Genomic DNA, 15,783 nt, shown 5'->3' on the forward strand with positions numbered 1-15,783 from the left:
TCCTGGACACATTATGTCTCCAGGAGGACTTTATATCACAGGGTCCTTGTAAAGAATAGTAGGAAGACTGTTAGTTCTTTACTGTAAATTGTTCTTTATATAAATTCCCATAAATAAAGGGTTGTTTTCACATTACAAGTCTCATTAAGATACTGCCACCAGCACACTTGCTGCTTCAGGCACAAGTTAAAGTACTTAGCCAATAGATACGGCTGTGACAGTGTTAACGCAAGACTCCATCCCTTTAGTTTCCCAAGCAGACACAAGTGGCAGCCAACTTGGCAGCTGCCTGGCATGCGTGATTTTTGCAGGAGTGCTTCTTTCCCATCAAAGAAAACAGCTTCTGCACTTAAAACACTTACCCCAATGTGGGAGGGGGAGAGTGCTGTTTTTTTCATAGGCAATATGACCTTTGTGGTAGTTTTTGGCTGCTTATCCAAAAGCTACTACCAATTCAGTAATGGATGTGAAAGAGTTAACACTGGACTTTATTCCCACTGCTTGCTTACTGAGACAGAAGCAGGAGCCACTTCCCAGCACAGTGTCTCCATGCTTCTATTGTGGAGAGGATAATCAGTTTCCCTGCTTAAGACAAGAGCCCCAATTTTGGAGGGCTGATTTCTTAAGGAAAGGTATGTGTGATATGCAATTAATAATGGTAATAGGTACTGTAGATTCTGGAGTTTCAAGGACCTATAATGAACATAATCCATGCTTTAGTATTTGACCTCCACCATGAAGCCCTAATTCAGGCATTTGCCTGGATAAGCAAAGTGAGACTAATCCCATGGATTTCAAAAGGAAGTCAACTGGATCAGTCTTGCTCAGATGTATGAGTTAAAAGCCAATGATAATTATGTCATCTTCAAATAGATCCAAACATAATCCCTTCATAATTATTTTTTATTTCAACCATTGAAAGAAAACAAAAGGTGTATTCAGATAAAAGCTAAAATGTCATATCTGATAAAGAAACTAAATCTGGGTTGGAGATTTTAACCATGTAATAAAAAAATATTTACATTTCCATCAGAACAATCATGATCACTGGCAATTCTGACACTTGCACAAGTTCTAATTGGAGTCATTTCCATATTTCTTCATCTTTGCCTCTTAAACAAATTCATTCTCATGACTTTATTTCAGTTCCACTAGAGGCCATTCAACTTCCTTCGTATGGTGTTGTGCCATGGGGATTGTGAATTACTAGACCAGGGGTTGTCAACCAGGGGTACATGTACCCCTGGGGGTACTTGGACCAGTCCTTGGGGGTACGCATGGGCAGGCTGGGATGGAGTGCTGCCACCTTCGGGAGCAGGGCTGGGGTGAGGGCGAGGGCAGTGGTACCCCTCTGCAGGTCAGGGAAGCTCATACACGGCCACTGCCACTGCCACAAATCAACCTGGTGAGCTTCCCCACCCCAAAGAGGGACACTGCTATCCTCACCCCAGCCCAGTAAGCTTCCCTGCCCTGCCCTGCCCTGGCCCTGCTCCTGGAAAATGGCAGTGCTCCATCCCTGTCTGCCCATGCACCATCCCCGCCTCACTGCTCTGTGTCCAGACGTGTGCAACCACCACCTGCTCCCCGCTTGGTGTTTGGCCGGGTGCTACCCTCCCCCTGCCTCCATTCAGCATCTGGCCACGCGCAACCCTTCCTCACACTCAGCGTCTGGCCACGCACAACCCTTCCTCACACTCAGCGTCTGGCCACGCGCTACCCTTCCTCACACTCGGCGTCTGGCCACGCGCTACCCTTCCTCACACTTGGCGTCTGGCCACGCACTATCCCCCCCCCCCCCCAACGCCCCCTCTCAGTGTTGGGCTGCCAGGGTACTCAGATTAAAAAAGGTTGAAAACCCCTGGACTAGACCTCTAGGCATTATGCTCATCTTCCAAGAAAGATGGTGGTCTGGGTGTGCAGCAGCAGCAAACTCCAAGTGGACAGTGGTTGTAGCCAACTTAGGCTTCTGCTTTAGGAGTGTACCCCTCAAAGCAGTCATTTTGTCAATCAGATACACAGTTCTGCCACAGAGACATGATGTGAAGTAATTAAGCAGGATCCCTTCTCCTTCAAAGATATCCCTGAAACAGAGAGACGGTATTTCAGGTAGAATGAAACAACAGGAATGCCTCAAAACAGACTGAGACACATACCAAAAAAGGCAGAGGAGAAAGCAGTGCTCTAGGAAGAAAAAAGAGAAGTGGGAGAGTGAATGCCAGAGCTCTGTGATGGAGTCGAGGCTGCCTGGAAAAGGAAGCTCTGAAGAGCTGCAAACACGTAAAGGAAAGAGAAGGCAAAGGTGTCAGAATTTAGGCAACCTAATCAAACTGACTGGTAGGATGAGCTTGCACCAAGCTACTGCCGTGCTCTTGGACCAATACAGTTCAGTATTGATGAGATTTCTGCTGGTCTTATGCTAATCATTAAGACCCAAGCATGAGAATCCAGGCAGACCGCAACTGGGCCATGACTACTTTTCTCTTTGAAAACTTAAAGGTATGTTCAGTGTACAGATGCACTTGCCCTGCAAATAGACTCCACTGGGGGAGGGGGATACCAGTTGGTAAGGGGATGTTTCCTTTGTAACAAGGTAAATGTTAGAAGTTCTCCTGCAGACTCCTAGCCTAGGCACTTCTCTGGAGGCGAGAACTGACTAATTATTTGAAGTTGGCTAGTCCATCAGAACCTCTGCCATCATGGAGACAATGTGCCGGTGTTCTCCCATTTTCCAGATTTCCTGTGTACACACTCTATGATTATGCAAATAACTCAACTCTTTGGACTATTTCACTGCAATAACGTTAACAATGAAGAGGATCAGTGTTTACATTTATTCTTTTCTGTATCCCATGAACAAACATGGCCAGCATGCCAGTGCTAATGTCACTCTGTGGTCTGGCACAGACTTTTTTGGGAGGAGATGATGTAGCTGCCTTGTACATATATTGGAGCGGAGCAAGCAGTGTTCTGAAACCACTCCCTCAGCCCTTCCATTGTGAGACCTGAGAGCCAACCATCACCCATCCTCACCATGAAGCTGACTCTTGTCCTTCTGCTGGTCACCCTGGCATTTTGCTGCTACTCTGGTGAGTAATACTTGCAAGACAGACTTTGAAACTCATTACTCTCTGAAGCTAATGGGACACTTCAGGTGAGTAAGAGATCAGCAGTACAAGTAGAATTCTACCATGAAGCCTCAAAACCCTAGCCATGCTTAAAGCTAAGTATCAAGCTGTTTTAAAATCAGTATTATTTTTATTAGAGTTTATTAGACATATAAGCCATATGTCTACTATAGACATACATATATAATAGACATTCCAGGATACAGTTGAGCTCCTACATTGAAAAGACTGGATTAAATTCAGCCTGGAGACTCAAAATGCACCAGGTACACCAGTGTGAATCCAATGAGGCCATTGGAGCAACTCAGAATATGAAATGAGATGAGGTTTCCTGGTTCCCTGAAGTTTCCAGAATTAGGTTTAGTAAGCAAAACATTCATCTCTGTAAATTAAAACCAAGATCCCCCTACAAAGGTGGTTAACTATCTAAATATTGAACAGCAGGGTGATTTGGTAGAAGGAATCCTGTGCTATCTATATATAAGCGGATGCTAATTGATTAAGATTGATAAAAAGACCATAGACCTTTGTGAACTCTGGATTAGTCCTGAGAGACAGAAGGCTTACCCAACAAGAGCATGTTGCTTATTATATAGTATCAGTGATTTTAAAGAAATCATAAACTGTCTTTCTTCCATATATGCATTGCCAGTGTTTAAAGACCTTTCCTGTGTGAGATGTGTCTTCTTATCTGTAATGAAAGTAATAGTGACTTACGCTTAAATTCAGGAACATGCTTAATCATGTGCTTAACTGTGAGAACTTGTTTAAGCACCATTGGTGTTAATTAATTGATTTAAGTGCCTTCAGAAAGCAAGGTCTTCCTGAGCATTTTCTGTTTCATCCCATAGAAGCTATGAAATGGACAAAGTCTAAAATTATCCAAGTAACAAAATTCAAAAGTTAACTTTTCCACATGCACATAATAGGTCTTTTTATTGTAGATTTGGCAGCTAAGCTGGTGAAATTCAGTCCTTTGTTGGAAGGTGGCAAAAAGTCTTTATGCCTTCAGTTTCAATTAAGCTTTCAGAATGGGACATATTGAAATTCTCTAAGAAATTGTTTTCTTTTTTACATTCTCTGCAAAGGCAGAGATTTTCACCCTCTAAGAATAAATGTGCCAAAATCGCTTCTCAGTAACACCAGCATGAGACAGCAGCATTTCCCAGACCTTAAAATACATTTGAAGAGGCATGCATGGGAGCATAATTTATCCCCATTCTGACCAAGCAAACTTATGTTTTGAGAATCACAATTTATGAACTTGAATGGAGTTTTTCCATCTACATCTTCACCTGTAATTTTTTGTTAATGACTTGTTTTGCATTAAAATTCCTTGCTCTAACATAAACTCACAACTGCTGAATCAACATCGATATCCAGAGAGGGACAAACTAACTAGGACTCTTCTTTCAGGAAGCAAGAATATTCAGTTCCTTCCAAAGCAGATGCCCAGACATCTTCTTACTTATATTGTTCTTTCCACACGCATTTTGTTTGCTCTTTGGCTGAATATAACAGAGTGCAGTGAATTTTTTTTAGAGTGAACAGCATCTTCATGGGATGGCTATACAGCCCAAAGTAAAGTTTGCAAGGTCTGAAGGGGCTCTTAACACTGCCATGGTAAAAGTACGGGTTTTAAGAATGCTCCCTACTGCCACTTTCTGGTGAATGGGAGTGGTAGATCTGGACATCTTTCTAAGGAGTCTCCACCGCAGTCTATTTCAGATGTAGTAGACTCTCTAGGCATAATTCATTCTGAGGTGGAAGCATTTACAAAGCCCCAAAAGCAAACTGATTAGAGAGTTAACTAGACTGGAAAATCATGGGGTAAATTGTGGGAGCTAGCCAGGTATGGAGCAAGACAGATTAAAGCTGAACAGCTAGGCAAAGTCCTTTTAGTATGTTTACATGGCACTGGCATGGGAGGATCCCATTTGGGTACCTTAAGAGACCCCTACCACTGGGTTACTTAAATCAGTAACAATAACTTATTGACTGTACCCAGGGTGCAGTCTCCAGCCAATTAGGAACTGAACTGGGTTTCTTCAAAAATGCCAAGTCTCTGGAGGAAAACATAAACCTGAGACCAGTTTGAATTTCAAAATTTAGTTTGACTTGGGGTTATCACCAGGCAACATGCCACCCACAGCTAGCCCCTGGCCACATTACAACACCTCATACATAACAAGACATTACTACATGAGTACTGTGACTGCATGAGAACAGATGAAAAACAAACTAGCCATATTTTTGTGCTTGTAGTTTTTAAAGGAAAAAAGCCATGGGCAGTTAGAATGGAAAACTCATCTCCACTTTAACAGTGGTATTGCTGTCAGGATACTAGAATCAAATGGAGAAACTGTACTATTTCCTTAATGGTTTGTTTAAATTAGTTCACCATAATTAGCTGGACTCGATGATCTGTAAGGTCCCTTCCAGGCCCTAACAACTATGAAATGATGAAACCATTATCCAACTAAACTCTTTTTTATGTGTCTGTGTTGCAGCTACAGCTGAGGCTTGTCCAGTCCTCAGGGATGTTATTAGCAAGTTCCTTTTTGCCTCTCGTGACCAGTACATGGAGGCAATTGCTCCTTTTGTCACCAGCCCGACTATGGAGAATGCTGGTCTTGAACTGAAGGGATGTGCGCTTGGCATTTCCAAAGATCATTCAGAGGCTTTGAAGGAACTGATGGTAATTTTTTCCCCCCCTTAATCTTTCCATTTTTTTCTTTTCTTAAATCATATCAGTGTAAACTGGGCATTACTTAGGTAAGAACTTAAGAATTGCCATTTACTGGTTAGACGATAGGTCCATCTTCCATAGTCTCCTGTGTTACACAATGGCAGAGACTGGATGCTGGAAGGGGGAGTGAAGTGAGTATGACTAGGGGGCTTTTTTCCCCGCACTGTCCCTCTCTCACCTACAGCCTCCAGCATTTAATATCTAGAAAGTCTAATGAAATCAAAGTAGCTACCTTGGTGTAAATGGCTCAGTCCAAAGCAGATTGAAGCCTTCCTTTGGTGTGGCTGAGATCAGGCCTAAGTGAGAACAGCTTCAGGTCCTAAGAATTCCTCTGTTGAAATACCAAAACAGAGAGAAAGGTGGTCTCTTATAACAGAAAAAAAGACAGCCCCTAGTGAGTTGACCCTGAAAGGTCTTTTCAGGCTTTTTTGCAAATTGAATGAGACTCATTTAAAAAAAGAAATTGGCTGGGCAGAATCCATTGATGCACAGGTGAAGTCTCTCAATTTTAACACACAGATTTAAGCCTGCTCTTATGCCCTTATGCTCCACACTTGTTGTACCAGCTCCCTAGAATTCACTATAGTTGTTAATGTGCCTATGTGCTTCTGTTATAATTTAGGAGACTTCAGCCCTCTGCATTCACTGTCTTAACTGTATCTTTGCAGAGAAATATCCTGAAAGAGTGTTAAGGGACACCAAAATCTAGCAATCTGCAACTCTGAAGAACACAAAATGATCTTCCATCCATGCCAAATCCCTATGACTACATTTCAATTTTTTTGATTCTTTGACCAAGTGTTTTTATCTGTAATTCCTGCTTTTATGTCTAGTGTGGACAATAATCTGAGAATTCACTTTAAACTTCTTCCAATAAACTAAAAGCAATTCAGTTCTTTGCTTAGGTCTCTTTTTTTTCTTTCCTTTTCTTTTTTTTTCTTTTTTTTTAACTCCAGGAGACAGAGGGCTTGATTTGGAAAATGATCTAATCATACACTAAAATTTCTCTTTGATAAATACAGAAAAACTCCCCTAGAGCTAAATGATGAATTGCTTCAGGATATCATTCATTTGCTTTACTAAGTTAATGCCTTATAGAAAGAAGAAGTCTATAGACCAGGGGCCTGCAAGCTTTATAAGCCATGGACCAGAACAACTCCCTAGTCTGGGCAGGCTGGATGGCTTCAGGAGCGTGTAAGCAGTGGAAGGGTTTGGAGGATAGATATAAAGAAGATGGGGATAAATAATTCCCTTTGGCTGCAGAGGATGAGCAAGTTATGATTTTGAATTGTACCAAGGGAAACTTAGAGTGGGCATCATGCAGACCTTTCTCACTATGAAGGTGTGGAGCAAGTTGACACTCACTTAGGCAGACTCAAGAGCTAGTTTCCTCATAAAACCGGTGAATTCTTAGTCCTAGTCCTTTTATAACCCATACAGAAAGCTTCTCACCCCAGCAAACAGAACAAGTGCAGGTACAAAGAACAAACACAGAATTAAACTGCTGGTCTTCCTTCAGACCTGGAGAAACAACACAGTTCCTGTACTTCTCTCTAAGCACCAGACTCCTCCCTTCCCCCAGCTTCCCTTCCTGGAAGCTTTTAACTTCCTCTGAGCCCAGCCATTCATCTCTGTCAGATGAGCCAGTGTTCTTCAGCAGGTAAACTATTATCCTCTTACCCTCTGCAGTTGGGTTCCAGCCCCTGAGCCCTGCATCTCATTACAGGGTGGTCAAATGTTGGGACAGATTACTTTAAAAGGTTGTGGAATCTCCAGCCTTGCAAGTTTTTAAGAGCAAGTTAGACGCACTTAGCTGGAATTGGTTAGACAGGCGTAATCCCTCTTGATCTGGAGATTGGACTAGATGATCTCTTGAGTTCCCTTTCCAGTCCTGTTTTCCTATGATTCTATCATTCTACACATTACGGATAGTTAAAAGGGCCATCACATATCCATATGTATTTTACCCATTATTTGAGCTAGTAGATTATTTGTACATGAAAATCTTCTCTCCGATAAACAGCCCCTGTTCAAAAATGATACTTCCCCAAAAAGTCCATATTACTGAAGTTTGTTGCACCTGGGAGTAGCAGGTGCCCAATTTTGGGACAACACAGGCAACATCTGTTTTGCCCAGTGAAGAAGATCAGTTGTGCTACAGTTTATTCATTTTGTTTGGCCATTTGGTCTGCTTATAGCCATTTGATCTGCTTATAGCCTCTGTGGCACAAAATAGTATGGGCTATAAAGAGATGCAGACAATCCTATTGGCTGGAAGATTTTAGATGTCAAATTCCTCAGTTCAGGCACAGATTCTTCTCTGCAGTGTGGCAAGCAGCCGTAAAGCTGGCCAAGAAACATGGTTTGGTTACCCCTTTCAGCAGAAATCCTTTGAGAAGGCAAAGCCGGCAATAATGGCTCCTATCCATCAGGAGTACTGGCACGCTGGCACTAAGTGCGGTATGGAAGATGTGGCCAAGATTTCTATCCCTCCCCAAAAGTCTTAGCTTAAAAAAAAAAAAATCAATGCAGCTTTCCAGACTTTGAGTTGACAAAGCAAGGTTTTAGGATGGAAACAGGTGGTCTAGTTCCCTGACTTTGGAAGAGTCACCCCAAATTTACACAGACAGCCCATTGGCAACTTCAGTCATTGGAAACATCATGAGACCAGCCCAGTTCATTCTCCCTCACCCCTCAAATTCATGAGAGTTGTTTAAAGTCAACACTTCTTGCATAACAAATTTTAGATTCTTTCTATTTACTTTAAACAGAAATAAAACAAACACCACAATTACAAAAGACAGAAGTCATTTTTTAAAATACACTTTGAAGCAGAGGTGTAACAAGCTCTTTCAGCACCCAGGGCATGGTTGGAGAGGAGGTATGGGGTATGTTGACCACAGCAGAGCAGGGGAAGTCACTAGGGAAAGAGAGGGAGAGTGAAGTTTCACCTGCTGATGTTCTCCACAGAGTAAAGGCTGCTGCTGCTACTTTGCTCCTCATCATCTCTCAAATATGTAACTGTGTGCAGGGCTGCACCTGGTGTGGCAAAGACTTCCTGGGGGTTGGACAGAACAACACTTTGCTTGTCTTCTGCCCCATAGATACACTGCTGGGTGCAGCGCTGCTCTGCCTAGTTCTTATGGCCCGGCAGATGCTGCTCAGGGTTGCACATGCCATGGCAAAGATTTCCAGGGTTGGGAGTGATTGTGGTAACCCTAAATAATTGGTGCCTGGAGCTGGTGCCCCTCTCTTCCCACCCTACCTATGTTACTAGTTTTAAGTAGGCAGCAGGCCAGCTCATTGCAGCTATTCCCACATCACTTTTTGTCACCTATATTCCACTCCAACTCCATGCTCTTGGTTCTTAAATAGGTTCTGTTCCAGAGGTTGGAGATGAGCCTGGCCCTGGAACTGATATTCAAGTCTGGTTCCCACCCACACAGAGCTGTTCAAGGCCTCCCTCTCCGTAGCAAGATGACAATTCTAAACTTCCCGAAACAAGTAGAGAACAGAACAAGAATAAATTGGTCTGTGATTGGAGCCTCTCACAATAGGCTCTGACTAGAACTTCTTGGAAAGCTGCTATTATAAATAAATAATAGTCAGCTGGCCTGATTTTCACCTCATTTCCTCAGCACAAATCAGATACTTTATTAACCTGGATGCAGTGATCTTGCCTGCAAGCAAGAGGAGAGTCACAGCCCCCACACACTGGATCACTATGTCTTCGAATTGAAGGCAAAGATTTAGTATTTTGCTGGGGGTAACTTTTTCAGTGGTAACTGTACTGCCTGCCAGGCCTACAGAGAGCACAGAAAGGCTAACGTGACCTAGGAAAAACAGCAAGAACAGAACCTTGGAGCCAAATGCTCACTGACACCTGTGTAAGATGAGAGGAATTCAATTGAGTAATTCATGGTATATGCTGGAGTAAATAACAAAGGGGGGTTGCTCCATTTGTTTTAGGCCAAGTCAAACATCTCAGACTAGATCCTCTGTTCTGCAATATCACTTTCCCTGGGGTTTTAATGTTCAATACTAGGCAGATGTGTTCCTTGCACATGGGCTGAGCTAGACACAGCAGCAACAACATTCAGATCAGGCACTGACCCCTGTTCTAGGGTGCAGATGTAATCATGCCCTGGTGACCCCAGCAGAACTGAAGCAATTGGTCTTGATTTTTCTCTGGAAGAGTAACATTATGTCTCCTGCTATTTAATCAATAATATCAAGCCTTGCGACAAGGTTCCCCATCCACCACCAGGAAGAAATGTGTTAGGAGACAGAAAAAGACAACTTTACTTGCACCAGAAGGAAAGGGAAAGAGAAGCATCTTCACATCATCCAATACTCCCAGTGCAATGGAAATTAACAGGAGACTTGCCTGTCCCTGGAACCATAATACATTGGGAAAGCTACCCCCTTGTTACAGCCAAATCCCAGAATCTAGAACAGATATACTCCTGAAGCTCCTGTCACAATTATTGTCTGATTCAACAGACCTTCTCACATGGAGAATTCACACACTGGCAACACAGAAATTGCATCAGTGATAGCAAATGAAAGAAAAAGTGGCTGAAGATGGGTCTTTTGTTACTTGTGACTGTGCACTAGCTTGGAGCTGTACTTAACTTCATTTGAAACCTACAGCACACTAAGAGCTGTATATTTATATTCTTGAGCCACATGGACAATGTTGCACCTAGAAAGTGGGTTTTTAAACCTAGTGCTCTGAGAATTGACACAACACTCACTTGATGAATAGCAGAAAGGCTAGTTTTAATAACTTCCAACAAGCTACAAAATTAAACAACAGAAAAAGACTCTTTCCCAGTAAAAAACAAGCTATCAATCCTTAATATTATCTTAGCTGCACAGAGATCTTTACCCAGTGCAGGCAGGAAACAGTTCTTTTACAGCCTCAAAGCGTGGATCCTTCACTTGTTGGCTGCATGGCAGGATGGCTTCTTGGACGGCACACACCTTGATGGCAGATTTGCCTAGTCCTTATACTGTTTAATTGTATAGCTTCAAAGCATTTTTACTTGATAGATGGATGATTAGAGTCAAAACCAACAGGGAGGAAAAGGTTGATCATCATATCACAACTGTTAATTGCCTGACTCCTGTTCTTGATTTGTCTAGTAGGGCTGTGCGAAATTTCACCACCAGTTTTGTTTCGACGCTGTTTCGACTTGTTTCAAGACTGAAACAGCAAAATCAAAATAGAACAGATATGGTCGAAACAACCTTGAAACAAAATGAGGCAAGTCGAAAAGTTTCACTGTTTTGATGCTGTTTTGATGTTTCACCCATAGGCTATAATGGGGAAGGTTGAAATAGCCTATAACTTTGTCATTTCTGGCCAGATGTGGATGAAACTTGCAGAAATGGTATCCCCTTCTGAGGGCATGAAGTGTGGCAAGTTTCAAGATAGGTGCAGGGGATTCAGAGAAACTGCACCCCAAATTCTTGAGAGCCAAACTTGTGTCATGTATGTGTTAAGCCACAGCGGGGTCAAAACTGCAGGCATGCTAGCCCCTGTTGAGGCCACAAAGCCTGCCACATTTCAAGGAGACTGTGGCCTGTCATACAATCCCATGGGAGGAGCAGATTTGGCTGCTTTGAGTATGTATTTGAATTTTGGAGGTACAGTTAGTTGCAAAGGGAGCTGATCAGCTTTTGCGTCTTGAAGATTGGTATTTCATGTACAACTGCCCGCACCATGAAGCTCACTGTTGTCCTTCACCTGGCCACCCAGGCACTTTGCTACTCTGGTAAGCATTCCTCTACCTCAAACCTTTAAAAAAGCTTGAAGCTTAATACTGATTCAGATTAGTAGGAAGGAAATCATGAAGTTACTTTATCTACTACTTGACAACATAAACCTTCCAGCAATTCTTTTCTGCAAACAGAAAAACTTGAGAGGGTCCAGAAAAGAGCCACGCATATGATCAGGGACTTGCAAGGCAAGCCATATGAAGAAAGGCTGAGGGACCTGAGCCTCTTTAGCCTGAAGAAAAGAAGGTTGAGGGGACTTGATAGTGGCTTGACACTATCTCAGGGGAGTGCATCAGGAGCTTGGTGAACAACTGTTCGCTAGGGCACCTCTGGGGAAGACCAGGACCAATGGATACAAACTCTTGGAAGACTGCTTCAGGCTTAATACCAGGAAAAACTCCTTCACAGTCAGGGTGTCCAGACTGGAATAAACTCATTCCAGAGGTGGTGCAGTCACATACCTTGGAGGTTTTCAAGAGGAGACTAGACAGTCACTTCCCTGGGGTCACCTAACCCCAGTTGTCTTCCTGCCTAGAGCAGGGGGGCTGGACCCGATGATCTGCAAGGTCCCTTCCAGCCCTGAACAACCTATGAATCTATGAAACTGAGGAAATGTTCTGGGAAAATTAAAAGCCAGTGATTTTAGCACAGAGAGGTATAGGGGATGCTTCCCAAAAATGCAGCAACCCCTTTGACTACTATGTTCTTATATTAGTTATGCCTATAAAAATATTTTCAGTAATAAAGAAACTTTCCTTCTTTCTTCCAAGTAGGAAACTTTACATATATTTTTGTTGCTTGTAATACAGTGTGTTTATTTTAGTCCAACTTGGGTGAAACAATTGACAATTGCATTCTATTTAGTACTTTCTAAAATCATTCTGTGAGATCACAGAAATATCCTTTTAAGGGAGGAGATTCCATACATATGTCTGATTTATTAAAAAAAATACGGATTTTTATTTATAATCATATCAATACAGTCATTTCTCCAATGAAGAACTCTGATTACCTTTTGTCCTTTTACAGTAGAGACTTGCAGGAGTAGAATCACATATGCCACTTGCTCTTCCACTTCCATAGGAGTAGGAGGGAAGGAATGGAGCTAGATTTCCCCCCAGGACTGCTGTCCTAGCAGTCTTCTACCAAGCTAACATCCTCTTCCCACTGTCTGCTAATGAAGTCTGCCTTGTAGTTCCAATGGTAGAAATCTGTGCTGTGGTATTGAAGGTGCTGGGTATCAAGTGGATATCAAATAATACATAATTAAGAGATTCTCTTGGATGTAGTTGTAACAACTTCCTTTTTAAAAAGAAAATGAAGAAAACCTAGGAAAATACACTAAAAATTGCATTTGAAGAGTGATATTCAGATTACACATTCTAAAGATGAGTTAGCCATCCAAGGGATGTTTTATTTTCCCGATCAAATTCAACTCAGAGCTGAGAAGAGGAAAAAAATGCTTAGGCCAAAGAAAAAAGGGCTGAATTCTGCTCTCTTTGGGTGCCTGTACACAAGTGTGGAGGATGCTCTGACATACTGTAACTACAGAGCATTGGAGCAGACTCAATTAATCAAGTCTGCTGGAGCGTGGTAATTCCTGTGCTCCAGCAGCCTCCTATGTCTCGTGTATCAGTGTCCCTGCACTTCAAAAGGGTGGTGAGGGCACTTGAGTTCAAGCCCCTGCCACCATTTTGAAGTGTGGTGATGCTGATACATGAGCTGCTGCAGTGCTTTAAGTAGAGTGGCTCTCAGAGCTGCTCTAATTAAAGTGCCAACCTCCCACCCCTGGAGCACATATAAAATTGCCTTTCTACTCCAGCCTCACTCCAGTGACTTGATGGCATCCCTCCCAATTTACACTGCTTCAGATGAACTCATTCATTAGCCCTTTACCCAATTGTGCCTGACATGACTGTTGCTGGGAGTCATTGTGTTAAATACTTTAATAGCAAAATTATTTTAAACACAGTTATCCTACAAACCTCTTTTTCATGTATTTTTTCTTCCAGCTAGTGCCACATACTATGTGCCACTTAGATTGCTCTTGGACAAATTCCTTTATATGCCTTGTCCAGACTATATGGAGGAGTTCGAACTTTATGCAACTAGTGAAATAATGATTTCTGCTGAGTATAAGCTGAAGGGCTGCATAGATGAACTACCCAAAGAATACAGGTATGCTCTTGATGGTACTTTTCATCCTTTCCTATTTATCACAATCTAACTCTAATTCAAAGAGTTCTGGATGTTTTATTACATACATTTGACCTGGCTCCGAATATACCTTGGGTTAATTAAAGTTCTGGACTTTCGACAACTATTACTAGAAACATTTTAAGAAATTCGCTTGATTCCATTCTGTTAAATTCTTGCAGCATGTTTCGTTCCCTGAGAGAGACAGATCTCAAAAGTCAGCAGTCAAGATGAGAAGGGGGTGGGGACTGCAAATCTGAGGGCAGCAGACTCAATTCTTCAGTGTGAAGGCCAGGAGAAGAGAGAAAAAATGTGGACCCAAGGGGAGGTCCAGATCTAGGGAAGACGCTACGTTTTACAGAGGGGATGTGTGACACAATTGGACCCCAGGAGCAGTCATGACATCCTGGGTGGCCATGCAGCTCCTGCCTTGGTCTGGCTCCCAGGATATTCTCCCTCTTCTCATGTCTACCCACACCTCTGTTGGAATAATTTGATTACAAAATGGGAGGCTGCTCCAGGGTCCCAGAGCAAGCCCCTGTCTATGTTTTGGTGGGTGGGGCCCTCCGGTGGGTCCCTCCTGGACCCAGCTGGTCTCTGTCCTGTCTCTTCAGCACTATGTGCTACCTGTCTGGCCCTTTCTGTTCTCTCAGACACCAGTTGCCTAAAGGGCTATTTGTAGCTTCCTTCCACCCCTATAGCCCCAGCCATGCTTCTCAGGTGTTATCACTTATCATTTTGGTGGGGCACCTTGCCCCAAGACAGTGTCAGGCCTCCATGCCCTTGTTGGGGCCTTTGCAGCTTCTGCCCCTTTTTTCTAGCTGGGTTTCTTTACCTAGGCCCAGTGCACCAGGCCTATGCTCCTGGGCTCCAGCCCCTATCTTGCCCGTCTTGGGCTCTGGTCTCTTGGCCCTGGTTCCTTCCCCTCTCAGGCTTTGGGCCCCTTGACTTGGTTCCTATCTCTTGGGCTTTGGGCTCCCTGGTCCTGGTTTTGCACCTTGGGTCTGGCCCTTAGCCCTCCCAGCCTCAGGTCATCTCTGTTGCCTTTCCAGCCCCTGGTTTCTGCCTCTCTCAGGCTTTGACCCTTTCTGCCTCAGCCTGCCTATGTCACAAGTCCTGGCAGGGCTCAAAACACCATGTACTGTTCGGGTACCACTGTGGCTTAAGCCTCAGCGCACCCTTAAGATGCCCCACTATGGTGTCCTCGTCACCCCTTCTAGCCATACAAAATCCACCGGTATAATTAGAACAAAAAAGAAAAGCAACTGCTTAACACAAAACCTCCTTCTGGGTAAAGAAACATGGGGAAAGAAAAAGGCATGCTCTCACTTCAATAGAAACTTCTTCCTGCTCAGGGTAGGCAAGCAAATGAAAGAGGAGCCTTCATCCCCTGAGTTTTCACTGCTCTTGGTCTCACAAGCACTCTGTACCTATTTTGTAGCTGTGTTGGCCTGAGAAAGACATACACAAAGCTCTTGGGTCAGAGGCAATATCTATTAGACCAACTATTTTGGTCTAGTAAAAGATATCTCACCTTTGACCCAAAAGCACTATGTATCTCTTGTAAGCCCTTGGTATTTAAATTTGACTATATGCTACTAAAGTCAGAGTCCTGATGGTAGCAAGACTGCAGTATGCCAAACGTGATATCAAAGGAAAATGTATTTACATTAATACACATTTAGAAAGAAAATTCCTATCACTAGCATGACTGGCAGAATGACCAGGAAAGGAAGATGCTGAATTTTGTCAGGCTCGCTTTTTCACATGAGGTAACTCAGGTAACAGTGCTCCTTGGTATTTACTTTAATCAAAAAATATATCAAAGTCAAAGCCTGAATGTCAGTGAGCAGGTTTGTGAATAGGTGCCTTTGCTAACCTACCTTGAAAATTCACATGCTATATAGAAACAAAATTTACTTCCTGCTC

General features: G+C 43.0%; 1 protein-coding gene across 1 annotated transcript; it reads left to right on the forward strand.

The window, feature by feature from the left end:
* Nucleotides 1–1,839: 1,839 nt before the first annotated feature.
* LOC109282622 (secretoglobin family 1D member 2) lies at nt 1,840–6,785 on the forward strand. The gene is made up of 3 exons (XM_019485226.2): nt 1,840–3,086; nt 5,636–5,823; nt 6,543–6,785. The coding sequence occupies exons 1-3, from the start codon at nt 3,032–3,034 to the stop codon at nt 6,564–6,566; spliced, it is 267 nt and encodes an 88-aa protein (XP_019340771.2). The 5' UTR covers nt 1,840–3,031; the 3' UTR covers nt 6,567–6,785.
* The last annotated feature ends 8,998 nt before the right edge of the window (nt 6,786–15,783 follow it).

Source organism: Alligator mississippiensis, chromosome 2, assembly GCF_030867095.1.
Source record: "Alligator mississippiensis isolate rAllMis1 chromosome 2, rAllMis1, whole genome shotgun sequence".
Lineage (NCBI taxonomy): Eukaryota > Metazoa > Chordata > Crocodylia > Alligatoridae > Alligator > Alligator mississippiensis.